Source organism: Rhipicephalus sanguineus, chromosome 3 (genome assembly GCF_013339695.2).
Source record: "Rhipicephalus sanguineus isolate Rsan-2018 chromosome 3, BIME_Rsan_1.4, whole genome shotgun sequence".
NCBI classification, from domain to species: Eukaryota; Metazoa; Arthropoda; class Arachnida; order Ixodida; family Ixodidae; genus Rhipicephalus; species Rhipicephalus sanguineus.
In genome coordinates this window covers 61,581,529-61,608,771 of record NC_051178.1, presented here as the reverse complement: position 1 = coordinate 61,608,771, position 27,243 = coordinate 61,581,529, and the positions used below count along the sequence as shown (strand labels likewise).

The window sequence follows — 27,243 nt, the reverse complement described above, 5'->3', positions numbered from 1 at the left end:
GCTACAGAACCGAAACGCATGCCTGCTACCGCGCTAAAAAATAGTACTTAAGTTTGCTGATAATTTCCTAATTTGCCTTGCTGAAATAAATGCTGCTTTATTTATTATGAGACTGAAACAGTTGCGGAAAGTCATAGGTAAAATACAGTTATTGCTCACTTTGCAAGAATGTCGTCCAGTTCTTTCCATTTCGAAGACAGCACCACCTTTTCAGGATGGCCATTTTCCGAAGTAAACAAGGTGTTCATGACGTAGTGAGTCAGTGTGCGGCCGCAAACGCATTGTTTAGTTCTCCAAGAAAAATATACTCGTAATATGACACTAAAACGTACTCTGAACAATCAAAATGTCTCTCCCATTCACATTCCTCGTGTATATGTTTTTTTAAACGCGTGAGCGATGCGAGCGAGCAATACCGAAATCAGCCGGAAGCTGCTGTACTAGTTGCGGAGCCACACGAATGTGCGGAAGCCCCGGCTCTGTAGCCTTGGCTCCACTGTCAAGATAAGTTGTCGCCGAGTATAGTATTCAGCACTGGATTAGCGTCGTCTGCAACACTTCTCTGGAATGTGTCACTCTTATTCCCGCTTTAGTCAGAGTGTAGCAGACCGTTAAGCATGGCAGTCCCCTTGTCGATCTTCAATAGGGAGGAAATGAGGGTAGTGATTCGCTTTTCTCTGCGGAAGGTGTTAAACCTGCAGAAATTATTTGTCGAATGCAAGTACATTATGGTGACATTAGTTTATCACGAAGCAAGATCTCTGAATCAATAGTGCGTGTCGAACATGGAATAACTTTATGTGACGTAGAAAGATCGAGCAGGCCACCAACGTTTGGGTTTCGTGATGGAAAGCAGACGAATCACAGCGGACGAAATCGCAAATACTTTATCAGTTTTGGTTCGCCGTATTCCATCTTGCAAAACAGGCTAAATTTTTCTAAAGAGTGTGCAAGGTGGGTCCCAAATGAATTATGAGCACATCATAAGGCACAAAGTTTTGACATATTTCTGATAAACATTTCACCCGTTATCGTCGTGAGGGAGATGGGATTTTTTTAGAGCAAATTGTTGTTGTATATGAAACTTAGGTACATCATCACAAACCGGAAGGTAAAGCTGCGAGCATAATTTAGAAACACTCATCATCAGAATTTAAGGAATCTGAACGTCAACCATGAGCTCTTAAGATTATGCTAGCACTATTCTGGAACAAGGACGGTGTCATAGCCGTTCATTTCACCCCAAGAGGCGAAACTGTGAAGTGTGAACTAATGTAATGTGTTGCGAACCAAACTGAAACCTCCAATCAGATCTAAATGCCATGGAAAACTGCGAAAAGGTGTCATCCTGCAGCAAGATAACGCTCGGCCACATTCTGCCAAGCGGACTGCCAAAACAATAAAGTTCGGTTTTGAATTGCTGGAACACCCACTACTCAGTCCAAACCTGGCTCCAAGCGATTTTTATATGTTTGGACCATTGAAAGAAGCAGTCGGGGAAAGAAGACTCGCTATTGACGCAGAAGTCGTGATGCTGTGCAAAATTGGTTACAGGTGCAACCAAAAAACTTTTTTTTTCTGACGGAATCAAGAAACTTGTGAAACGTTGCACAAAGTGCGTTGAAGTGCAGGCAGGTAATGTAGCAAAAATAATGTATGCTTCAGTTTTCTATCATTAGAATAAGTGTACCGTTTCTCAAATGTGCCTTTACTTCTTGACTTCCCCTCATACATATTAGTTAACAAGTAAACTATCTGGAACCATAAAAAGTTACATTAGAGGCATCAGAAGTTAAAAAAGCATATTGACGCTGTTGACAGTGCAGATACACAACTGATGAAAATGAAAGAAAAGTAAGAGAGTGTGATAATTGTAAAACGTATGTGCTGTAAAAACCGTCAAACTGCATGATCACAAACTTGCCCAAGGCCTATTTTCAGCTCACTCTATGTAACTGTGTATAAACTTGCACATTACAAAATCACAAAATTTGACAAGGTAATGTAATTGGTGTTAGATTAACTTAATGTGACTGTTCATACACTTGCACATTACAAGATCACAGCTCTTCACTGCTGGTTGCGCAATCCATCGTCAGCTGCCTAGGCGACTCTGGTTCCTTCGACAGAAGTGGGGCCACGGTGTTCCTTCTCTACAGTAGATTCATACCTGGAAGCCTAAAACAAAAACAGAATTAATGACCAAAAGTTTCCCAAGAAAGGGTGTAACATACAGTATGCTCCCGTCACGCTGGAATTTTCTAAGTTCTGTGTGGGTATCAATGCAGTGCACGACCAACATATGCAGTAAAATCTGACTCCACACAATGATAAATGCAAGAAGGGCATGCTGAAGAATAAATGCAACAAAAAGCGTATTGTGGCAGAACATTTTATACATTTGATATCAAAGATCTAAACTTTACCGTTTTTAGCTCACTCATGCACCAACGCAAAGCTACAGCTCTTAGGTAAAGGTGCCCCCTGTGAGCTGTATGTGTTAACCACGTGTAATTGAAAGTTAAATTCTGTGTGTGAGTAACGTCATTGGCTGCTATCGGTAAATTCTGTTCTTCCGGCGAAACGTGTGCATGAGTGCATCCACACTGGTACAAATTGTATTTCTGTAGATATACTGTGATACTCATATGATGTGTTTCTTAAAGGGAATGCAATGCAATATGCACCATATGAAATTTTATTAATTGCACAAAGGCACAATACCACTGCACATACATGAGGTATGCACATTCATCATGCATCCATTGCAGGTAACATCTAAAATTAAATTACGTGTTAACTTGTGAATACAACTAATGTAGCTTTCTTCAGGCTGCTCACAATGGGACGATTATATAATCTCAGAAATTCAGTTCGCTAAATGACTTTTGTGTACTGCCAAAATGTGGTCATTAGTTTCCATGATTCTGGTTGGCTAAAAAAGGCAACATTCCTCACCAAAGCAGCACAGGCCGTATGGGGAAAAAGGTGGAAATGGTAAGACTTACAAGGCATCAATCATGAACCACATGCCATCACAGTAAAGCACGCAAGCTTTAGCAACCCCCGGCACCCAGAATCCTGGAAGCTACTGACCGCAGTTTAGCAATACACAATAAACATTTGGTGAAACTGAAGTTTGAAGTCTTATAATTGTTCCAATGCCAACAGCTTGAAAAAAGGCAGTCTAGATCTGTTGTGTGCTCACATAAATACATTGTCTAATTTTACATTTGAGCAGCAACACATGCATGACTTACGTATGCGTACCGTGAAGTATGCATACCTTAATTGAGTTTTCACCAATAAATAAAATATTCATATGCTGCACATACCACAGACCCCTTTAACATCTGTAGAGTATGGACCGTTAGCCTTGTCATCATCAGAAAATGTCATTGGAGGTGGTGCTACAAGCTGTGTTTTATAATGTTCGTACACGTAAAGGTATTTAGCGAAGTTTTGACGCCAAAGCGGGGCGACGCGCATACAATTCTTAATAACCAGAACAAAATCAATAAAGCTAAATATGGTGGAAACAAGCAGAATCAAATATATTGTGCTCGAACGCATGCCCTAATGCTCAACCTAGCGCTTGCAGAGTTAAGATACGGCTATTCGGCCACATACAGACAAGGATTCGTTCGACTACAGTTCAAGTTTCACTAACGGCTCAACAGGCACGGGTGCCGGCCGCATCAGGCAACCTATCGGTACCTATATTGCGGATGAATTAAAACGTCGGTCCGAATTTAACTTAACTGGCTGTATTAACATTTAAGCGTAAGTGCAAGCACACGCGTTAACACTAATATCACAGTAAATACGTGCTTTTGCGGATGCATACACATACACACGTTTGGTCACACGCAAGGAAAACACGTCTCTGATAGTCACATAACAATCTTGTAGCTGTTGAAAAGAGGACGCGCAGCATATGGAACTTTTTTAGACACGTTCACTTTTTTAGCGCTCAAAACGAACAAGGACGGAGGAAAAAAACAACGCGGACACCACGTCATTCTTTTCCGACCTTGTTCGTTTTGTGCGCTAGAAAATTCACCATGAATTAGCAACATACTCAAGCGTACGCGCTTTAGACACGGTCGACGCTTACACGCAGGCGCAGTCCCCGCCCTACAATTATTAAACCAAAATAGTCATTCATCGCGAGCAGGGCCCCCCCCTTCCAACACCACTGCCGACAGAGGAGCGCGCCACCACAACTCTGTTCAAATCCCCCGCCGAAACACAGCCGTGCATGCGCACACTTGCTTTACACTCCAAAACAAAACAAAACAAAAGTTCGTTACACAACTTTGCCTTGATCCTGAGAAATGATACACACCAACAGGCTCGCTACGTTAACAAAACCTCACTTATCGTCTACTAGTCAAGAAAAACAGTTAACAGCGTTATTATCCCGCTCACGGTGTTAACAAAGCGCTGACAGCAGCAACGTTCACGTACCTGTTTTCGTTCGGCGACGGCTCAACGATATGAAGCAGCAGGTCTTCGCTTGAGTCTTCGTAGTCTTCGTAGTAAGCAGCACTGGCAGAACCCACAACACGAGCACAGAGCGCAAGCATCATTCACACAAGAGAAAATTCCACTTCAAACTCGGCCCTTTGGGAAGCGGCATGGACGCGACGAGCAACAAACAAGCAAAGAGGTCTTCAGTCCCGCAGACGTCAACGGGTCCGCATTCGTGCACAATTATTTTTTATTCCTAACTAAAAATATTCATTCCTGCTTGTAAATACTTAAAAAACATTTGTGTAAATACAAAATATATTTGATGCGTACAATGTTTGCAAAAAAAAAAAAATGGAATGTGAGCGCGCGAAATTTGAAATGTCTGGTGCAGCAGCTACAGGGAACGTTATTTTGAACAAGTGAGCAAGAACGCTAATAATTGCTCCAAAACGTATTTATCTTGTGCATTAAAGTTATTCAATTGGTGCACACGTATACACGCGAGATTTTAATGTAATGATTCATAGTCTTTATGTCAAACTAAATAGATACCAAATACAACTTTTATTCAGACAGTGGTACGAGAAAAAAAAATACTCGGGGGTCTGAGCACGGTGCATGAAAACTTTACGCGTAATTTGTGTGTGTGTGTGTGTGTGTGTGTGTGTGTGTGTGTGTGTGTGTGTGTGTGCGCGCGCGCGCGCGCGCATATATATTATGAGACGATATATATATCCGCCACGGTCCAGTGGTTATGGCGCTCGACTGTTGACCCGAAGGTCACGGGATCGAATCCAGGTCGCGGCTGCCGCACGGATCATCTCATTCATTTTCATTTATTAATACTGTCAGCCCTGTTGTAGGGCTATTACGTACAGGAGTGGAAGGTACATTGTAATATTATCATGCACTGAATGTACGTAGATTATACATTATTATATAGATCCCCGGGCGTATATAGATGCAGATATATATAAAGGTTAATATAAATAAATACAGAATCAAAGACAGAATGTACAATTGATGACAATCAAGTAAGAACATGACCGTCACCAAGGGCGTATACCACAGCTTCCTATTTTTCAGGGACGGGGGGGAGGGGGAGGGGTCGACGACCTTTACGTCTGTTTGTATATATGAGCGCGTACAAAATGCAAAATGTAAAAGTTGCGGTGCGTGGGGCAGTGGCGTAAGCAGAATTTTTTTTTTGGGGGGGGGAGGGGGGTGTACGCCCTTGATCCGATATTGGGTCCGGGCAGGTAGGTGTGGTCGAGTGTCATTTTTGTGAGCTCTATCCCACCGGAGAAAAAAAATTCGAGGGGGGGGGGGGCACGGGTCCGATGTGCTACCCTTGGCTACGCCACTGGCATGGGGGCCCGGTGGGGGAGGCGCGTACACACATGGAACATGTAAAAGTTGCAATGCTTGGGGGCGGGTTGAAACCCCCAGCACACCTCCCATGGCTATGCCACTTAGATCTTTTTGACAAGCATTATTTTCACATTCTTTAGAGGAATTGCCTTTAGACTAAAGTAAATCAACTTTCCTTTAACGGTATGTTAATAGAACGTGCAAGTCCATAGCCCGTCATTAAAGTTGGTAGATCGTTGGTTAAACGTTTAAAGACCGTCAATGTCCATTCTTGTAAGGGAGGCCTTTTTCTTGGTTGATGCTAGGCTTAACTTGGCTGATGCTAGGACTTTTCTCGGTCGTTCCAATCTAAGTCATACACTACCGCATTTCACCGTGTTCGCTCTCTTCGGGGAATTTGTCGCGCAGTACTTGCAAGCATTTCGCACGCTCCTCGTTGCACAGAATCGAGCTTAGCGTAGGCAGAGTAAAGTCGAACCACACACAGCCTGTCACAGACCTTGCAAGAATGTCCAAACTGCAGTGCCGGAAACTCACGTGCAAGCCTGGCTATGACACCCCCGGTAGAAGCGTGGGCCTTTCGTCACTCGTACTCGGCTTACGCCACGCCGGGCAAACTTCGCATAGTCCGCTTTCTTGCCACGTCCGCATCACGCTCTCGCCGAACATAGTCCGAGTCCACTCATAGTTGCCACTTCGTAGCCGTTTCATGGGCCATGTAGGCGGGATCCAAGCGCCGTTGACGGTTACGCTCTCGATCCGCAGCACACCGAGACTCGCGGTAAGCGCCTTCTTCTCCTGCCCTGCGCACCTTCATCGGTCGAGCCATGGCTACAGACTGCTTAAAATTGGCCGAGCGCACCTACACATATAGCAGCTATGGCGTATACGCGGTTGCTAAGCGACAGTGCTGATGTCAAACCTGCACTGACGCGGCTTTACTAGCTACGGAACGGCTTTGCATCGGCTATGCTAGCTACGAAACGGTATGCATAGGCCATGCGCGGTTATGCTACGTCACACCAGCTGTGACGTGAGGCCATGCGCGGCTAGGCTGACGTCCCAGCAGCTGTGCCGGAGCTCGGTGGGCGTGGCTAGGCTGCGTCTGTCGGTGGGCGTGGCTAGGCAGCGGCTGCTCCTCGGCGCATGCGCGGCTAGCCGAGGTTAAACCAAGGTGGTGCGGAGCTGTGGCTTGGTTGTTAGCCACGGCACGGAGGTCTTTAGATGCGAAGTATCTTATGGCGGAGTTCAATCCGGTGGTGGTGGTGTGCGGCGTGACCACCCTTACTGCGCATGCGCATACCCTCTCCCCTCCCTCCTCTCCACTTCCCCTCTCCCCTCCTCATCTCCCCTCACCCGCTCCACTTTCCCTCTCCCCTTCCCCTTTCCACTCCTCCTCTGAAACGCGGGCTAGACATGCCGAAATTCTTTCCTGCGCAACGCCGCGATGAGCACCAGCGCATGCGCGTCCCCTCCCCCTCTCTCTCCTCTCCTACGCTGCCCCCCTCTCGCATGCCTACCGACCGCGTTCCCCGCTCGCCCTGTGAGAATTAACGGCCAGGCTAGAAGACAAGACGCGCGTAGCGTTCCTCTTCGCGTTCTACGACGCGAGGTCGGTAGCATGCCCAAAGAACGCCAACAGATCGCGATCGTGCAAGTGCTCCGGCTTTGCATCGCGTCATGGTCCCCTTTAGCGGGAAATGGTGTAATTTTTTTGCGGTCGGACGGACGTTTTAGCTCGAGGTTTAACAGCTTCGCTGTTAAAAAATGCTTGTGATCAGTCGCGTCTGTGACTCCGTGTAGCTAACGCGAGAGAGCGTTAGTAATCGCAGTAGGCGAGCAAGTAATAGCGATTACCATTTTGCAAGGTTGAACGCTCATAAACGCCCTTGTTAAGAAAATCGCGAACGCAATCGCGAACGCAATCGCAGTAGGCGAGCAAGTAATAGCGATTACCATATTGCAAGGTTGAACGCTCATAAACGCCCTTGTTAAGAAAATAATAATATATGGGATGATGACAGTGGTGTGCGGGTCGGGCCGCTTGCGGAAGGTCCGCGGGCCGCGTGTTGGAGACCCCTGCGGTAGACATTCTCAACTCACGCCCGATAACTAACCACTGTCACTAAAGGGGAAAGTGAACAACCGTTGTTCATTGCCATACCTAACATATGCGGCAGAAACCTGGAGAATAATAAAAGAAATTCGAGAAGAAGCTAGAAACCACCCAGCGTGCAATGGAGCGAAAATAGATAGGCGTAACTCTAAGGCAAGAATACATCAGAATCGATCAGAGAAAAAAAGCTCAGAGTACAAGAAAGGCATTCGCGGAATCAAAGAAATGAGTGCGACATTTGAAAAATCGCAGGAGCCTGCACACATTGCTTGTACATATTTGCTAAGTTAATAAGGACATGGGTTACGTTATGTACAAAACGTAAGCAGCTTTCCCGCTACACTAATGCAGATACGACACAAACTATTTTGTGCACTCTCTGCCTGGTTAGGAATTGGTCCCGTAGTATAGTGCACTAATCAAAAGTAAGAAAGGTTTTGTAAGAGTAAAACAGAAAGCTTGCTACTGAGGTACAGCGGGATAGCTTACTAAACATTGAGGCTACCAGTGATGACATGGCTATATGGAAGCATGGGACTTACTTGTCTGCATGTTTATGATACTATACATTTATGGACTTATTTATGCACAAGCTTACTGGTAGTCATCAGTATTAGCTTTTACAGTGACGTAAGCTGAAGGCTGGGCGCATGCTTGTGTCGTATAGAGAAATGTTGTTTCACATCCGTTATTAGTACGCGTTCGGTTTATTAATCCGATATTTTGCACATTTTTCTTGCGGGCGTGCAGAGAGAACGCGTCTCTTCATATAAGAGCCCCGGATGAAAGCGGAATTGCAATTTTTACAATCGACAATGGTAAGTCTGCTGATTTTGTCTAAATAAGGAACGAAGTGCTGTACTTCAGGTTATTTAGCAAAGCAGTCCAGATATTTGAATTATCACAATACTATATTCCTTAGCAATGCATGCTTCCAGAGAGCACTCGTTAACTTCTGCTGGCAGTGTGATATCAGGACTCCTGCATCCTCTTTTTGCAAAGACAAATTTTATCGCAACCGTCACTCATAGCTCGAAATTGCGTTAGTGCTGTTTGGGTCCCTTGCATTCGTCCCGATTGCCCGCCCCACTTGGCTGACGTCGATTGCTCTTCTAATCGATAAGACAACACGACGTTATTAGACAACGTTATTCGTAGCCCTGAAGGTACCTCTTTGCATCCGTGCAGCTTCTCTACTTCGAGAGCATGTAGGAAAGGAAGTCACAGTTCTAACAGAAAGACGCCGCGCCGATAGCGATAACTATGCATCGAACAGGTGAACCCCTACTGACTTTAGCCTACCAGACATACGGATTTGCGACATTCAATAGCTTACATCTTGAACGAATATTAGCGCTTCAAAAACGAGGACGAGAATAGAAAAGACAAACTAAAGTGCTTATATTAATGAGAACTAACAGACAATAATTATTGCGTCTGTTAGTTCTCATTAATATTGTGTCTAACTAAGAAACGAGCCCTTAAAAATTATCGCCAAGCTACAGCGTTGTAGTTTGTCTTTTCTATTCTCGTCCTCGTTTTTGTCGCGCTAATATTCGTTCAAGGTGGAAGTACACCAACTCGCCCAATTGACAGTTCTGGTTCAATAGCTATGCGCACTCCTATACCTGTGCATCACAGGCAGCTCAAGAACTTCTGCTGAAAAAAATACAATTTTTAATTTCTACGGCGCTTACCACCTTATACCACGCCATGACTGGTCATTCTGGGCGTTTTATTGGAAAGATATCCGTCGAATTAAGAGAATAAAGAAAAAATTCGGCAGATCTCACGTACCTTGGGAGTCAATGTTATGCGAAGCATGCGGCGGGTAGGTGACTGTGGCGTAACGTTTTTTTACTGAGCGACACGTTACAAAATGACGCTAAAGATTTGTATATATTTTATACGCACACATATATATGTTGAAGAGCTGCATATGTGTTATATAACCAGTTGTTTACGGTTGGGTAACGCGGCCATGGCAACGTGGGTATTACCAACACCAGAAGCGGTAAGCTGATATGTAGTGCTTATACGTGTCCCGAGAACGCATGCACGTTTCACGAACCCGTGTGCATTTGTGCAAGAAGTTCTTGACAGTTCTTGAACAAGGGCATCATCACCGTGATCAGTGAGCCCCAGCAGCTGGTCATGACTTGCTATAGGATCCGATCGTGATCGTGGTGACGAGGGGTCCATGTGTAGTGAAGTATGTGGTATAGTATAGCTGTTGGAATTCGTGGATGCGTCGGTCATTTCGTCGACAAATTGTCTGTCGACAGAGCCGGCGACATGTCGGAACCTGAAACCACCATTCGCGTCGGTGAGGTATAGGCCGTTGAGGCTGTAGGCCTGGATAGCACTACGTAGACCAACATCAGTGGATGGTGTCTGTCGTATTCCTAGACTACCTGGGCGTTTGTGGCCTACGTAGCCTAGTCTACAAAGCGGCTGTCAATCAATCTGGCATCATCCTCGGTCAGCATGAGGCCATCGCCCAGCCTTGTAAGAAAAGAAGAGGACACTGCGTCTTTCTGGTGGACGAAGTGCACTTTACGGTGAGGTGATGTGGATATCATACGTAACTTTCGTTAATGTATTCCTCTGGGTTCGAGCAATGCTTCAATATAGCTTGCTTAATCATAGGAATACAAACGTAATGTTTATTAGACTGCTATAAAAACGGAGCCAACACTGGAACTACAGACGTTAATCTGATATTACGCCTGTATCGTAGGAGTACACATTGTAGAAGTAGCATGTAGTGTTTATTGCTTTCTTGTAAAATTAGATAGCCAGCACCACAACCACAATTGACGTTGCACTGATATTACGCCTGCGTAGGCTGTTTTACAGCGAAAGCTGTTATGAGATCATTTCTCCGGCCGTTTTTGGCGCCGTAGTTGTCCGCCGCCGCCGCCGCCGGTGTCCGTAACCAGTATCGCTCGAAATAAGAAAAAAATTCCAGGATGGAACGAGGTTCGAACCTGGGCCCTCTGCGTGGGAGCCCAGTATGCAACCTCAGAGCCATGCCGGTGCTTGAAACTGCTTTGCAAAAAGGTCCTATACAGGCTTCATGTCGGGAAGGAACCACATTAGCATATGCAATATAGCGTGGTAGAAGATTAAAATAAGCACCAAGCGTCGCACAACGCGAATTCTGTAACCAGGCGTCAAACAATTGCGAATTGCGCAACGAGTAGGTTGTTGAATGCTTCCAACCCATTACAAAAGGGCTCTGCCATAATTCTTCATCGTCATCAGGCGCAGAATCAACAAAGTGCGCATAATCCCTTACATGCGTTTAGCAGGTACCAACGCTCTCTGTAGAATGACGAAAAATGGCACAGTGCCTGCTGCCCTACGTCTAAAAAATTGCAATTATTTATAGCGTTGTGGGTTCTTCGCAAGTGCACTTGCATTGGTTGCCAAGGAAGCCCATAAGCGCATGATCCACTTCCTCGTGGTCTCAGTAAGATTACAATGATTTATAGCGTAGTGGGTTCCTCGCAAGTGCACTTGTATTGGTTGCCAAGGAAGCCCATAAGCGCGTGATCCATTACCTCGGGGTCTCGATAAAGTTCTTCGCCCCCCCCCCCCCGTCTCTCTTTCACGTCAACGTATACAGCATGACGGGAGAGGGAAATAGGGACCGGGCGTCACCCAATGCAAATTACATAACTGGTGGGCCGTTTAAAGATTCCAAACCCATTACAAAGGGCTGAGCCATAATTCTTCATCGTCATCAGTCGTCACGTCAACAAAGTGCTGTTGGGTAACAGGTGTCTCAGCTTGCGACTGCTTCTGCGCAGAGCTGATAGACGGAGCGATCAAGGCGACGGTGAGTTAAGGCAAATTTATATACATATCTACAGAGGCGTTACATATTCGGCGCTGGGGCCGACAGCTTATTGGGCTCGCACAGCGGTGCGACGACGACCCGCGACTTCTTCGTTCGCTGTCTCGCTGTCTCCCTCTCTCCGCGCAGCTTGGTTCTTTTATAGCCCTGGGCGATCGCTTGCATCAGCCAGGAGCGCGAAGCCTCCAATCAGGAACCGCCGTTGGTCGCTGGCTCGAACCGGATCCGCGGGGAGGAGGGCTTCCCGCACGTTGCGGGAGAGATTTCCGTCGGTTGCGTCAGGCGCAGCGCCGGAGTTGCCGGGGATTGCGTAAGGCTCCCGCATCGTTGCATCAGCTGGTGTTGACGCCGGTTGAATCGGCCTCATCGCCGGAGTTGCCGGGGATTGCGTAAGACTCCCGCTTCGTTGCATCAGCGGGTGTCGACGTTGGTTGCGTCAGACGTTTTACCAGCTTGAATTCCTTGTCGAAGCAAGGAAGTTTGGGTTGGGAGCCCTGGCATAACAGCACCCCCGCCGCCAGACAATGCGCCGGAAAGACGAGCTGCTTCCACGTGGCTCGGATGCCGGGCGCGCTCGTTCGCCAGGTCCATCCAGGTTCACCTCCAGGGCCATGGGGACATTTGGCTCCACGCTTCGTTCCGTGAACAGATCCCAGTCGCCAGGCCGGATCCCGGCTCCAGTGGCTTGTTGCCAAGATGTGTCGACTTGCTTTGCTCGTCCCTTCTGACGATCTTTCGTATCAGCACTTGTTGATCGTTCTGCAACTTGTCAAGAACGGTCCGACAACAAACAACACACGACACAAGCAAGTGCCCTCGGTCACCCGACAGAACACCAGACATAAATAGAATAATATATTCCTAGCTACCTTTATGTCGAAATTTTGTTCCCTCTATATCAAGAGGCACATGTGGGACACCAAAACTCTTAAAAGCAGAACTCAAAATATTACACGTGTAACAAACGCAATGAAACAGAATTCAAAATAATCTTGGCCCCTTGAGATCACTCAGGACGGAAGCGCTCAGCTGAGGCCGCAATGAGGACAAAATTTTGCCCATTTTTGCCAGCGAAAAACCGAAAGGATAGCCGAAGACGGCACTGATTAGAACGCGCGACTCAGTGCGTCTGTGTTCGCGTTTAGCTTTCCTTTCTTGTAACGAACGTTCAAGTTGTGCTGTTGGAGTATCATGCTCCACCTTAATAACCGGCCGCTTTTGGACGACATGTTATTCAACCAGGTTAGAGGACAGTGGTCCGTTTCGACCACAAACTTGGAACCGGAGACGTAACAGGCCAGCTTTTGAACGGCCCACACGAGGCAGGCACATTCCTTTTTCAGAGGTACTATATGCCTCTTCCCTGCAGCTCAGTTTTCGGCTTAAATACAAAACTGGTCTTTCGTGACCAGTGCCATCTTCCTGGCACAATATAGCTCCCATTCCGCGATCACTCGCGTCGCACTGAATGATAAAGCCCTTGGAAAAGTCAGGCGCCATGAGAACGGGTTTTTCGCTTAAGGCTTGTTTAAGCTTGCAAAACGCATTCTCTTTCTCCGAGTCCCATGTCACTTTAACTGGCTCCGACTTTCGAAGTGCGTCAGTTAGAGGGCTGGCAATGGTAGAGTAGTTTTGCACATAATGCTGATAGTATCCCGCTAGTCCTAAGAAAGCCCTTATCTCAGACTTGGTGGTTGGTCGTGGATAGTTCACGACGGCGGCTACCTTGATCTCTGAAGGTCGACGCCGGCCACGCCCCACAACGTGTCCCAGGTAAGACACCTCGCCGCATCCTAGGTGACATTTAGCAGGTTTCGCTGTAAGACCCGCTTCTTTCAACTTGTTCAGCACGACTCGTAAATGTTCGACATGTTCTTCCCAGCTGTTCGAGAAGATGGCGACATCGTCGAGACACGGCAGTGCGAACTCGGACAGGCCATTAAGAACGCGGTCCATTAGACCCGAAAAGCAATAAGGCGCATTTTTCAGTCCAAAACTCAGCATAAGGGGACGATACGTTCCGAATGGAGAAACGAACGCGGCGTAGCGGCTAGCACGCTCGGTAAGAGGGACCTGCCAATAACCTCGCACGAGGTCTAGCGTGGAAATGTAGTTTGACTTTGACACTGTTTCCACCCTTTCCTCTAGATTTGGTATCGGATAGGTCTGGTCTCGAGTTATGGCGTTAAGGCGCCGATAATCGATGCATGGCCTAGGATCCTTTCCCGGCACTTGAACCAATATTAGAGGAGATGTATAGTCACTCTCACCCGGTACTATGACTCCCAACTCAAGCATTCTATCGATTTCCTCCTTCATGATCTGCTTCTGCACAGGGGAACATCGATATGGCTTACTACGGATTGGTTCCTCACATGTCAGCTCGATGTCGTGCTTAATAACCGTCGTTTTTCCGGGACGGCTGGAAAAGACGTCTTTAAACTCAGAAACAATCCTCCTCAAGTCCTCCTTCTGGACTTGACTTAACCTTGGCTCCAGGTTCAACTGTTCCAACATCACCTCTGAACCCCTTTCGCTTACATCGCTAGAAGTCAGAATTTCTGCTCCTTCCTCCTCTGAAGCATTCAAAAGCAGGTTTACGACCGCCTGACGTTGAACGTACGGTTTCATCAAGTTGCGGTGATAAATTTTGTTAGACCGCTTTCCTAATTTCACTTCGTAGTTGGTATCGGAAAGCTTCGATATTACCTTAGCGGGCCCCTCCCAATGAACCTCCAGCTTGTTCTTCTTGGAAGGCCGCAGCAACATTACCTGACTTCCCACTTCGAAGGTACGTTTTTTTGCTGATTTGTCGTAGTATTCTTTCGACAATACTTGCGCTGCCTTCATGTGGCTCTCCACAAGATCTTTTGTTTTTCCGAACCTCTGAAGGAGGTCGAGAACATAAGCAACTACATTCGGGTCCTCATCATATCCCTCCCAGGATTCGCGTAGCATTCGCAAAGGTGTTCTTAAGCTCCGGCCATATACAAGCTCTGCGGGGCTAAAGCCAGTGCTCTCATGAGGAGCAGACCTCAAAGCAAACATAGCGGGAGGAATACATGCTTCCCAGTCGCATTTGTGCTCATAACAAAGAGCTCTCAGTATACGTTTCAGAACTGAATGCATACGCTCTACCGGATTAGATTGTGGGTGATGGATCGAACTGTGCACCACCTTGATTCCACATTTATCCAAAAAGGTAGAGGTGAGGCAACTGGTGAAGACGCTGCCATTGTCGCATTGAATTTCAGAAGGAAATCCGACACGCGCGAATATCGAGAGCAGAGCATCCACGACGTGAGGAGAATTTAGCTCCCTAAGAGGTACCGCTTCTGGAAATTTCGTTGCCACACAGAGGGCAGTCAGGATGTATCGACAACCTTGCCTTGACTGCGGCAATGGCCCAACAATGTCGATAACTAGGCGCCGAAAAGGTTCTGTTATAACTGGCACAAGCTTCATGGGCGCCTTCCACTTGTCCGTGGATTTCCCCACCCTCTGACAAGTGTCGCAAGAGCGCACAAAGTCTTCGGTATCTTTCCAGCATTTCGGCCAGTAAAACTCAAGGGAAATCCTAGCCTTGGTCTTCTTCAAGCCGAGATGCCCTGCCCACGCGTTTTCGTGCGCAAGTTCCAATAGCTGGCGACGATACTTTTGCGGTATCAAGAGTTGCTCATACCTGCGACCTTGTACATCTGTGTAGCTACGATACAATAGCCCAGATTTCTCATAAAAAGAAACATTCTTTTTCTTTACTCCCAATTTTACGCTTTCCATTAGCGCTTTTATCGAGATGTCTTCACGCTGCTCTCGAATGAGCGTCGCCCGATCAACCCTCGACAGCTCACACCAACTTTCAGCTACAGGCTTGAGCGTATTGCCCGCCTCGCCCAACGGCGCCACTTCGGTTTCTCCGCCGACGGAGACGACGCTACCCGCTTCAGCTGCAGGCGGCTCGAGTAACCCATCGCGAGAGTTTTCTGTCCGAGGCTCGCTCGACTCGCTGCCAAGGTCACGCAGCTCGGCCACTTTTGCCGGTGGTGGCGTACTACATGGAACGAGATCAAGTTCCTGTGAAAGCTTCCGCGCTTGCGATCGCGTGAGGGCCATGTACGCAACGCTGGGAAAGAACGATTTACCCTGCTCTTTGAGAAGCTGCTCCGAGTTGTTCGAAAAAAGATAAGGAAAACAATCTGGGAGAGCAGCAGACACAGCCGCTTCGGTGTGAAGCTTACCGAAAGAGCCTTCAATGATCACCGTAGCGATCGGTAAGCAAGTGCTCTGCTCCTCGGCGACCTGCCTGATCCATGCGCATTCTCCTGTCAAGTCGTTCGGAGACACTAATGAAGGATGGACAACGTCCATAGTTGCCGCTGAGTCTCGAAGTGCTCGACACGTTTTCCCATTGACGCTAATCTCCTGAATATACGGTTCTAACAACCGCATGTTCTTTTCTGATTCACGGATCGTTGCGAAAGCAACCTTTTGTTTACAATTTACCGCGATGTGCCCTTCTTTTTTGCAATTGTAACAGCTTAGCGGCTTCCGTGACTCAAACGCCCGTGTAGCATCAGTGCGCTCTTTGGGAGGCTCTCTGCGCTTCCGTTTGCCCTTCCCTCACAGTATCCTTCGTAAAAGACGGGTCTCTTCTAAAATTACGGTGCGGAGCATGTTTCCGGTCATCAGGTTTTTTTGAAAAGCCCTCTTTTCTCTCAGCTTTTTCAACACGCACGGCCCTACTGTGCAAGTCTCTACGAGTGTAGTACTCTTCAGCTAACTCTGCGGCCTTGTTTAGCTGTACTTCTCCAAGCTTATCCTGCAGCCAAAGCTTGACATCATCTTCGATACAGCGGTAGAATTGCTCCAATGCTATGCACTCTACCACTCTATCGCGATCGTCATAGACATCTTCGCCCATTAGCCATTCAATTAAATCGGCTTTAAGACGAAACGCGAAGTCAACGTGTGACTCATTGCCCCTTTTTGCATACCGGAACCTTTGCCGGAAAGCCTCGGGTGACAATTTATATCTTCTCAGCAGGGCCTCCTTAACCTCGTCATAGCTCTCAAACGCCTCCCTCGACAAGCACGTTATCACGTCGGATACTTCCCCGGGGAGAAGAGCTAACAGGTTCTGTGCCCAAAGAGACCGCTCGATGTCATTCCTATCGCAGACGTGTTCGAACTTCACGAGATACTTCGCCATGTCCTCGCCCACTACGAACGGTGGCAGTTGGTCCCGAATTCTATGTCCACTAGCCTGAACCGTCGCAGAACCTACGCTAGGCGCTTGCGAACACTGACGGAGTGCCAATTCTATTCTTTTCATCTCGAGGCGCTCTTCGCGTTCCTCGCGCTCTCGGCGTTCTTGCCTTTCCGCCTCTTCACGCTCACGAAGTTCTCGTTCTCGTCTTTCGGCCTCCTCGCGGCGTTCTTTGATATCCGCCCAGGCCTCATCGACTTCCTCAGCCGTTACTCCCTCCTTCTGCATGATCTCAAGGATCGCTTGCTTTCGTTTCGCACGGCCCAGAGTAAGGCCGAGTTCTTCACAAATTTCGATGAGTTCCTTCACTTTAAGGTTCTCCATCGTTCACACTAGCCTCTTGCTATTTGCCCTCGTTAGAATCTACTTGCCGTATCCCCTATAAGTCTACTAGAAAGACACGCAAGCAATTCTCAACCTGCCGTGTTTACACCCTCCGCGTTAACTTTGGTTTCAAAGCGCTCCGACTTGGCTCGAAACAATCAAAGCTCACTCCAATGCTTCACACAACCTTCTCTAAACTACGATAACCTGTGCTAGAGAAGTCTGGTGAACTGAAGGGAAAACATCAGGCACTCACCGCATCGAGGTAGCTGACGCCGGCCGATCCCGCAGCTGCCATCCACTGTTGGGTAACAGGTGTCTCAGCTTGCGACTGCTTCTGCGCAGAGCTGATAGACGGAGCGATCAAGGCGACGGTGAGTTAAGGCAAATTTATATACATATCTACAGAGGCGTTACATATTCGGCGCTGGGGCCGACAGCTTATTGGGCTCGCACAGCGGTGCGACGACGACCCGCGACTTCTTCGTTCGCTGTCTCGCTGTCTCGCTGTCTCCCTCTCTCCGCGCAGCTTGGTTCTTTTATAGCCCTGGGCGATCGCTTGCATCAGCCAGGAGCGCGAAGCCTCCAATCAGGAACCGCCGTTGGTCGCTGGCTCGAACCGGATCCGCGGGGAGGAGGGCTTCCCGCACGTTGCGGGAGAGATTTCCGTCGGTTGCGTCAGGCGCAGCGCCGGAGTTGCCGGGGATTGCGTAAGGCTCCCGCCTCGTTGCATCAGCTGGTGTTGACGCTGGTTGAATCAGCCTCATCGCCGGAGTTGCCGGGGATTGCGTAAGACTCCCGCTTCGTTGCATCAGCGGGTGTCGACGCTGGTTGCGTCAGACGTTTTACCAGCTTGAATTCCTTGTCGAAGCAAGGAAGTTTGGGTTGGGAGCCCTGGCATAACAGTGCACATAATGCCTTACAGACGTGTAGCTGGTGCCTCGCTTCTCCATAGAATGACGAATAATGGCTTAGTGGGTGCTTCCGAACTTCACAAAAATTTTGATTTGTGGCGTAGTGGGTACCTTTCTAGTGTACTTGTATTGTAGCCCCAAGAGAGCTTAACGGGCTCTAGAAACGCCGCTCTTCCAGCTTTCGCTGTGACTGTGCTGCGGTTTCAGCGCAGGCCTGGCGTTTTTTCCAAACCTGGCGCGGCTCAGTGGTAGAATACCTGATTGCCACGCAGAATGCTTGGGTTCGATTCCTGCTGGGATCCTAATTTTTCATTCTTTCCATTCGTTGGGTCAACGCTGCCGATGTTGGTTTTCCATAACGCTCTAGCATTTAAGTTACCAGTCTCTGTTCTCGCCGTTCCTGGGTAGATATAAACTGTCAATCACCTGTGGCGCATACCCGTACACCGCGGCCCGGCAATCATATTCGTCAAATCCTTTTACCCTCCCATGCAAATTTTGGTCTACACCAAGTTAGGGAGGCGATCATGAGAGCACCCAGACGTAGGCGGCTAGGTAGATAGATAGATAGATAGATAGATAGATACGTAGATAGAAACGCTCAAAGTGCCAGAGGTTCGCTAAGAAATGCTTCGATTTAATAAATAGGGTGCCATGAAAACTGACTGTCAGACTATTCGAGTAACCGAGCAATGTGGGACGCACGCATCAAATAATACGAGCAGATTTTACTCGATGATCCAGGACCGGTGAATACTCGCTCTCACAACGCTGGTGTAACCAGAATGACCTTCACTTTCTGCTCGCCACAAATAGAACACAGAAGGTAGCGAACACTTGGTGCTGCTCTCTCGCTCCAACGCTTCTCCGAAATCAACGTTAAACGGCAGCGAACACTACACGAGCGATTAACAGTACCCATAAAGCCACCAAAAATCTAGGCTCACCGGACGTGCGCAACAGCGGATTACGCATTCGATTACTTATTCTACATTGATTTATCAGAGCTTGCACAATGTGTATTGGTGTTTGGCAGCTATAGCACCGTCTGACGTGGACGCATCCCCATTGACAATGAAGGTATTTCGCGCGCTTGCGACCGCCTGGGCAATCGCTTGTTTGGTGAGGTGCCCTCTCTTGCCGGGCGCGGATATTAGCCGCACGTTTCAGAAGGGCTTTTGTGATTTTAGAGAAAGTATTGCGATTAATTCTTAGTTATTTCTCTAGTTTATATTATTTTAGACCTTGGTTCTTTTTGTAAATCGGTTTGAACCTGTATTGACCACTGCGTCACCATTCAACATTTGACAGTGGATGGACGACAGGCCGAGCCCCTGGAGTGCTACGCGCTTCAGGGGCTCGGAGTGCTACGTCTTCTTTTGTCCCGTTCATTTGCGCTCAATCTATTACAGAATGAACCAATACGCCCAACAGACCATTTCAATCGGTCATCGTCAGTCATTTTAGCCTGAGGACGTCGATTGTACTCGCGTTTCTATTGCTTCTGGCGCCGTAGATGGGCGCGCTTTTAGGGCGCGCTAGAGTCACTGTATATGCTACCTTTAGGTAGCAGAGTAGCGCATAGGTCCGGCTAGCAACCACAGCTATGCGGTGAAGTCGCACTTCGTTTTTGCAGGCGACATGCCTACCGTGTCGCCGATTAACCTGTCTGGCGTGTCGAAGACCGGCGATAAACATTGGATGTCGATGGCCAGTGTCAATTCAGTTCGCTGCAGCGGCGGCGTCGAGAAATAAAAAAAATTGGCCCAAGCGGCAGCTTCTCCGCAATGCATGGTTGCTAGCGGTGTTGGAAGACAGATGCGCAACTCTTCTACCTAAAGGTAGCATATACAGTAACTCTAGGGCGCGCGGCGTGGACACGCCATCACTAGGAGACGGTGCGAAATACACGCGCGGGTGGTTTAGCGCGCCGCTTTCGCGCCGCCTCTGAGAGATGGCGTGACCACGCGCGGATATTGTTCTTCGCATGGTTTGCCCCACGGACACACAGTTCCACACAGTTTTACACAAAATTTGCCAGTTTTATTGAAAACGTCTCATCTTTACTTCATCGCAGATAAAACACCATGGGAAGGCATGATTTACTACGCGGATTTCCAAAGCTGCGTCGTTGCTGAAGTGGAGTTCAATGGAAATCGTAAGAGCTTTTCGCACCTGCTTGCGTGACATTTTTGAAGGAGACTCGCAAGCATTACGTTACGTTAAGTTGTAGTTCAACATGTGGTTCCTTGCATTGGTGAATGATTAAAAAAAGTAAAGCAACCTTAATGCACGACTTAGGGACTGTGTTGGCAACTGTGAGGCATCTTTCTCCTATAATTAGATGTATTCCTCACCCCTCCTCATCCCTCCTAAAGCTTTCTGAATCTAGCCATTCTAACGCAGTTTTGCACTGCCTCCAGGATCGCAAGCACAGCAAGCTTTCTGCACGTCCCCTGGTATTGCAGTGCCTCCGAGATCGGCACACCTTTGATCATTTGACGATTTCGTGTGACGAGGTCATCACGTGACGTCATAATCTGTGACGTCATAGTGGCGTCGCGATGACATAGCAATGGCGTCATCAATTTTGGCGACCGGGGACGTCATGATGACGTCAGCTTTAAACGCTGATCACGCGACTTTTTTGCATCGTTCGTGTTGACGCAGGCGGTCACTTCTCTCGTTTGACGTGGAAGGTAAGGCCTTCCAGGTCAAACTTCAACCACAACCTTCAGTTTCGTATGAGTTCGCCGAAGCGCTTATACTAGCTGCTGTTTATACTTATTTCTACCAATTCTACGACTCCAATTTTAATTGATGATATACCTTAATATCTGTTCTATTATATAAAATCCTTTGATTTAGCCATGTCACGCCATTTATGCATATATTTAATTGCCATGGAAATTTTCGGAAAAACCGCACCGGTGCTTTACTGGGTGTGGTCTCGAAGAAGGCGGGAATCTTCGATTTTCGGACTTCTGGCAGTTCGCTGGCAGCCAGATATAGCCAGAGGTCAGCCAGCTAGTTCCGGTCGTGACGGGTAACAACGTCCGGGTCACGTGTGTTGGAACGCCGACTCAACCCGAAGATGCCCGAAGATTACAAAATCGAACGCTGGGACAGCCAGGGTAAAGGTAAACAAACGCTACTGCCGTGGCAGCTTACGAAACTTTGCGCCGCGTGAGCCTCGGTGTTTTCTGCATTGCCCGCTTGGAAATATCTGTCTAGATTTGCCGAGGAGCTGAAGAGATATTCTCGAGCATACGCATTCGGGATACGAATAGGTACTTTCGTAAGATAATGCGTGACGCGCCCGTCCGTGAACAAAACAGCCAGTAGTCGCACGGCGCTTTGAGAACGATGCAAGGTGAGCTGCCGCGCCGCTGCCGGCTTAACAAGCTCATCTCCGCGCAGTACATTTACCAGTCGCTGTATAACACGGCGCGAAATCTTGCGATAGTGTTCGTGTCCCCAAAAGAGCTCGACGATATACCTTCTCACGGCTATCGCGTAGTACGTCGCACAAACGCGTTGATCGATTTGTGTTTTGTCCTAACCTGAGAAATGTGGCAGTATCGGCACCACAAGTGCTCGTTATATGTAAAATAAACTTCTGTGTCACGTGTTTTCGACTCGTTTCGTTTGATCCGTCTGGACCTCTCAGTCCTAGGTGGCACGTACAAATGCATGTTGTAGCACAACTTTTATATCAGCTAGTAGGTAGTATTCATACATGTTGCATGTGTAGTGAAGCGTTGGAAGCCTGTAATGGGTCGCCCTCTCGAGCGCTTACTTGTGGGCCGTCCTCTTCCGCTCTTCTCTGACAGCACGCTCCTCGCGCTCAGAGTCTGCGCTCTGTCTTGACGGTCGCCGTTGGGCTTCGTCGACTAGTGCCGTCAATAAAGGCCTTTATAATTTGGTGGAGGTGCGGGGTGCGGGGTGATGGTCCGTTCGATGTCCCTGGCGCTTCGATCCCGTACCGTGCCCTCTACCATGCCTCAAGACGCCGCCCAGCAAACGCTTCCCCCTGTGCCGACGCCATGCCCCGGTGTCCCCCGTATCCGTGATCCGTGACCCTCCTGTATTCACCGGCGTGGATGGCACTGACGTGGAGGACTGGCTCGCGATATACGAGCGCGTGAGCGTACCAAAAAAATGGGACGAGGCAGGAAAACTGTGCAACCTGGTTCTCTACCTCGCGGGTGTGGCAAGCCTCTGGTACAATAGCCACGCAACCGACTTCCTCAGGTGGTCTGATTTCAAGACCGCCATCATCAACGTGTTTGGCCGCCTCGCCGTTCGTAAACTGCAAGCCGAGCAGCGTTTACGTGAACGCGCTCAGCAGACCGGTGAGTCTTTTACGAGCTACATCGAAGACGTCCTCGACTTGTGCAAGAAGGCCGACGAAACCATGTCTGAGTCTGACAAGATCCGCAGCGTTATGACAGGCATCGACGACGATGCCTACACCATGCTGCTTGCCAAGAACCCTCGTACTGTGACAGAGGTGATCATGCTCTGCCAAAGCTACGAGGAGCTGCGCCGGCAGCGGTTGCTGACTGATCCATTGGCAACACCATCCACTCGCGCGTTGCGTCGTCAAGCACATCATTTCGCCGTTCGCGACAGGGGCGTAGCCAGAAATTTTTTTCGGGGGGTTCAACCATACTTTTTGCATGTTCTTGCGTGCGTTTGTATGTGTGCGTGTATATATATGCAAGCAAAATTGAAAAATTTCGCGGGGGGGGTTTGAACCCCCCCCCTCCCCCCCCCCCCCCCGGGCTACGCCCCTGGCTCGCGACGACCTCCTCCACCGACGCAATTACGGCGACGGCCGCCAGTGGCTACTCGTAACACCCCGCAGTCTGCGTTCTGACATATGCGAGTCGTTCCACTCTGATCCGCAGTGTGCACACTCTGGGGTATCAAAAACCTACCACCGCATTCGCCAGTGGTACTTTTGGCGAGGGATGTACCGCTACGTGCAGAAGTTCGTTCGCTCCTGCATCGAGTGTCAGCGCCGCAAAACTTCAACGCACCTGTCGCCGGCAGGTCTGCAACCTCTACCGTGCCCTGACCGGCCGTTTGAACGCGTTGGCATCGATTTGTATGGAACAGTTCCTCTAACGTCGGCTGGTAACCGCTGGGCCATCGTCGCTGTTGACCACCTTACGCGATACGCCGAAACTGCCGCCCTCCCAGCGGCTACAGCGCGGGACGTTGCCTCCTTCCTGCTGCACCGATTCATGCTGCGCCACGGTCCACCCCATGAGCTGCTCAGCGATCGAGGTCGTGTCTTCTTGTCCGAAGTCGTCGAAGCCATTCTCAAAGAGTGCAACGTTGTTCACCGGAAAACTACTGCTTACCACCCGCAGACGAAGTGCCTCACCGAACGCTTTAACCGCACGCTCGGCGACATGCTCTCGATGTATGTACGGCGCCGCCGATCACTCAAATTGGGGTGCCATTCTGCCTTTCGTCACCTACGCCTATAATACCGCCCCTCAGAGCACTACTGGTTTCTTGCCCTTTTTCTTATTGAACGGCAGGCACCCGTCGCACACAATCGACACAATCCTTCCATACAAGCCGGATCCGTCTGGGTGTGCGCCTATTTCTGCCACAGCAAGACTTGCTGAGGAGTGTCGGGAGCTTGCCAAGACATTTGCTACGCATGACCAAGAGCGGCAGAAGAGCATTCGCGGTGACACCACCACTTCTGCGCCCACGTTCCACCCTGGAGCGCTCGTATGGCTCTCGGTCCCTACCACTGAAACTGGCCTCTCTTCAAAACTGCTGCCGAAATACGACGGCCCCTACCGTGTCGTCGAACACACGTCCCCGGTCAACTACCTGGTCGAACCCACTGAACCATCTTCGGACATGCGCCGTCGAGGGCGCGACATTGTCAACGTGGAGCGCCTGACGCCCTACCATGACCCGCTCATAGTGACAAGCAGTTAGGTCGCCAGGCGGCTCTCTTTTCGTACCCGGGGTAATTGTAGCGAAGCGTTGGAAGCCTGTAATGGGTCGCCCTCTCGAGCGCTTACTAGTGGGTCGTCCTATTCCGCTGTTCTCTGACAGCACGCTCCTCGCGCTCAGGGTCCGCGCTCTGTCTTGACTGTCGCCGTTGTGCTTCGTCGACTAGTGCCGTCACTAAAGGCCTTTATACATGGTATATTGACTAAAAGATGAAAAAAGACAAAGCCGACGATGAAATAAATAGCGAAAGGATGTATACCTTTTGATAGGTGTGCGCACGGAGGTGGGGGGGGGGGGGCAAGGGGCTGCCCCCCCTAGTAACCTAAGAGGGTGGAGGGAGCAAATTCTGGGGGAGCATTGCGACGAACCTTCGCCCCCTCCCCGCCCCCCCCCCCCCCCCTGATGAGGAACCCTGTGCACGCCTATGGACATTTCTGCATTGGTCTCGGTTTTTTGACGTCGACGCGTCGTAGTACAATACCGTCCCACATATACTGGTCCATAGGTCGAAGTGCACTCGCACGCCGTTCGCGACCAGCGAACATCACACAGAAAACACTCTCGCGATCACTATTATTCAATCAGCGCATTATATAAACATCGTAGACCTGGTTGAAATAGTTAAGCTCTTAAGGTTTTCACGCACGCAAACATACGACGGATCGAAATAGCTAGTTCGATTACAATCGTCTGCACTAAATCCACAGAGCGCACACACGACACCACAGTCGAATACAACTGCGAAAAAATAAACCCGAGAGGGGTCTCCGTGCGTGCGTACAAACGCGTACATAAGTTTTGGGACATGTGCACGACGCAATTAGAACGCGACAGTTCGCCGCGTTTTTCACGGAAGGAAACTTCACGGTACACATAAGAAAAGCAATAACAGTGGTGGGAATGCCTTCCAGCATTTTGGAGCAGCCATTGGAGCAGGCAAAATCTGCTTTTGGAGCAGCTACCTCTGTGTTTGGAGCAGGCACGGACTTTTCATAAAACACACAGAGGAAGAAAACTTAGCCTAGAATTTAGCCAAGGTGCCTAGAATTAGCCAATTTAGCCTAGAAATTCAGCCAAGCTGTAAAGAAAGCCCGCAAAATAAAAAAAAAGCCCACGTTACTAGCGCACTCGCGCGCCGTGATCGTGCTGCTCCCAGCCGTGGTAGCCACCATAGGCATGGTTTGACCGAACGAAATCAGCTGCGGCCGCGACTCGTCGGCTCCGTTGCAGCGGTAGGCCGATAAGTTGGCGGTTGTTGCTTGGCCCGCGCTCGCTAAAACATGCACCGTCACGCGCGCCAACTGGCTGACACGGGCCAAGAAACGACCACCAACTTATCGGCCTACCGCTGCAACTAGCTGTGACGAAGGCGGCGAGTCGCGGCCGCAGCTGATTTCGTTCGCTCAAACCACGGCTGAGAGCAGTACAATCGCGGAGCGCGAAACCGCAAGTCACGTGATTTTTTTTTTTCGTATTTCTCGGGCTTCTTTGCAGCTCGGAAGAAATGGTACACGTGAGACTTTCTTTCTCGCAAATAATGCAATGGGAGTTTAGGAAGACGCTCTCGAACTTTGCAAATCCCACTTCTTGCCTAAAGTCAATATTTAGCAATTCAGGTAAATAATCCTAATTAACAAATTATTTACAAAACAAAAAAATATCCGTAATGCGTAAGGTGGCTTTCAGCAATATGTAAATGATTTCACTCAACCGCCTCTAATATTGCATTTTTTAACCCTTGGCACAAGTTAGCTGGGACACACACACACACACGAACACACACACACACACACACACACACACACACACACACACACACACACAACGCACTCATCTTCACATCATGAGAATAATACCAGGACGCCACTCAGTACCGAAGACTTCGCTAATAACTAAAAGCACGAACAAGTGTTTTCGTTTAGGTGAGATGCGTGCACATTGTCGACACTCTATTAAAGGAGATGCTTAGCAGAGTCTTTATCGAAGCAAACAATGCGTATTTAACCATGGTGTGCCTTGCTATTGTAAGACTTACTTTGAGAGAGCATGACTGCTGGCAGTATTGTGCAATTAGGTTTGATTGAAGATTAATCGCAGGCTAAGACTTATTCGTATATTTACAGAATGCATTCTCTTCGCATCAAGAAAACTCAAGGGTTCGGTTCCTGAACGCTGCATTCGCCCCTTCACAGACACGTGCGGTGGTGTGGCTCCCCAAAATAGCGGAGACATTTGTCCTGATGGCGACATGGATGATTGACCAACACTCCGGCAGGCTTTAGTGCGGTTGAATAATTCATCGATCTGGTCAAAAATCTCTGACCCTTCGAAATAATGTACGTTAAGAAAATTCTCGCAGTTTCGTGCCTAATATTCTTAAACAAACTATCTATGTCTACTGCGCTTGCACTGCGTCCGCGTCACACATAATATTCATAATGGTGAAATTCATCAATTCGAGCCGGCAAGGGGGCGGTGGTTTCCAGAAATAATGCGAACGTGCAAGGGTGGTTTGTTGAGTCCAGTGGAGGAAGCACCTGCGAATTTGGGAACATTTTGTTTTGTGTTTAGATTGTGTGTATGCCACCCTCTCTCTGCTCATTCTCCACATACTAGCAAGTTCACCACATATGTATGCATTTTAACCAGTGTAGTATGGTACACGATAAAGTGAACAGTGGCTGTTCGCCGCAATCAGCATATAGGATTTGTATATTTCGGCAGCGGAGAGCGCCCACGTGTATGTTTGCATTGATGAGTGAAAGACACTCCCCTACAAGTTTTATTACTAGTTAAGGAGAGAATGAATCACCATAAGTCTTTTGGGTGTGTTGTTATCCTCGTAATTCTTCGTGCCATTTTTCGTTCATGGTGTGAGCTGCTTTACCGCTGTGATGCGATAACCAGATGGTACGTGTTCTTGGTT

The 27,243-nt window shown here is 48.6% G+C and overlaps 1 protein-coding gene across 1 annotated transcript in view; it reads left to right on the top strand.

Moving 5' to 3' along the window:
* Window positions 1-26,605, top strand: part of LOC119384944 (uncharacterized) — a 51,431-nt gene extending 24,826 nt beyond the window's left edge. The window contains exons 4-5 of the mRNA XM_037652557.1: window positions 8,714-8,781; window positions 26,441-26,605. Of these exons, the coding sequence (XP_037508485.1) occupies window positions 8,714-8,781; window positions 26,441-26,577 (205 nt within the window). The 3' untranslated portion in view covers window positions 26,578-26,605. The remainder of the gene's footprint in view (window positions 1-8,713; window positions 8,782-26,440) is intronic.
* The last annotated feature ends 638 nt before the right edge of the window (window positions 26,606-27,243 follow it).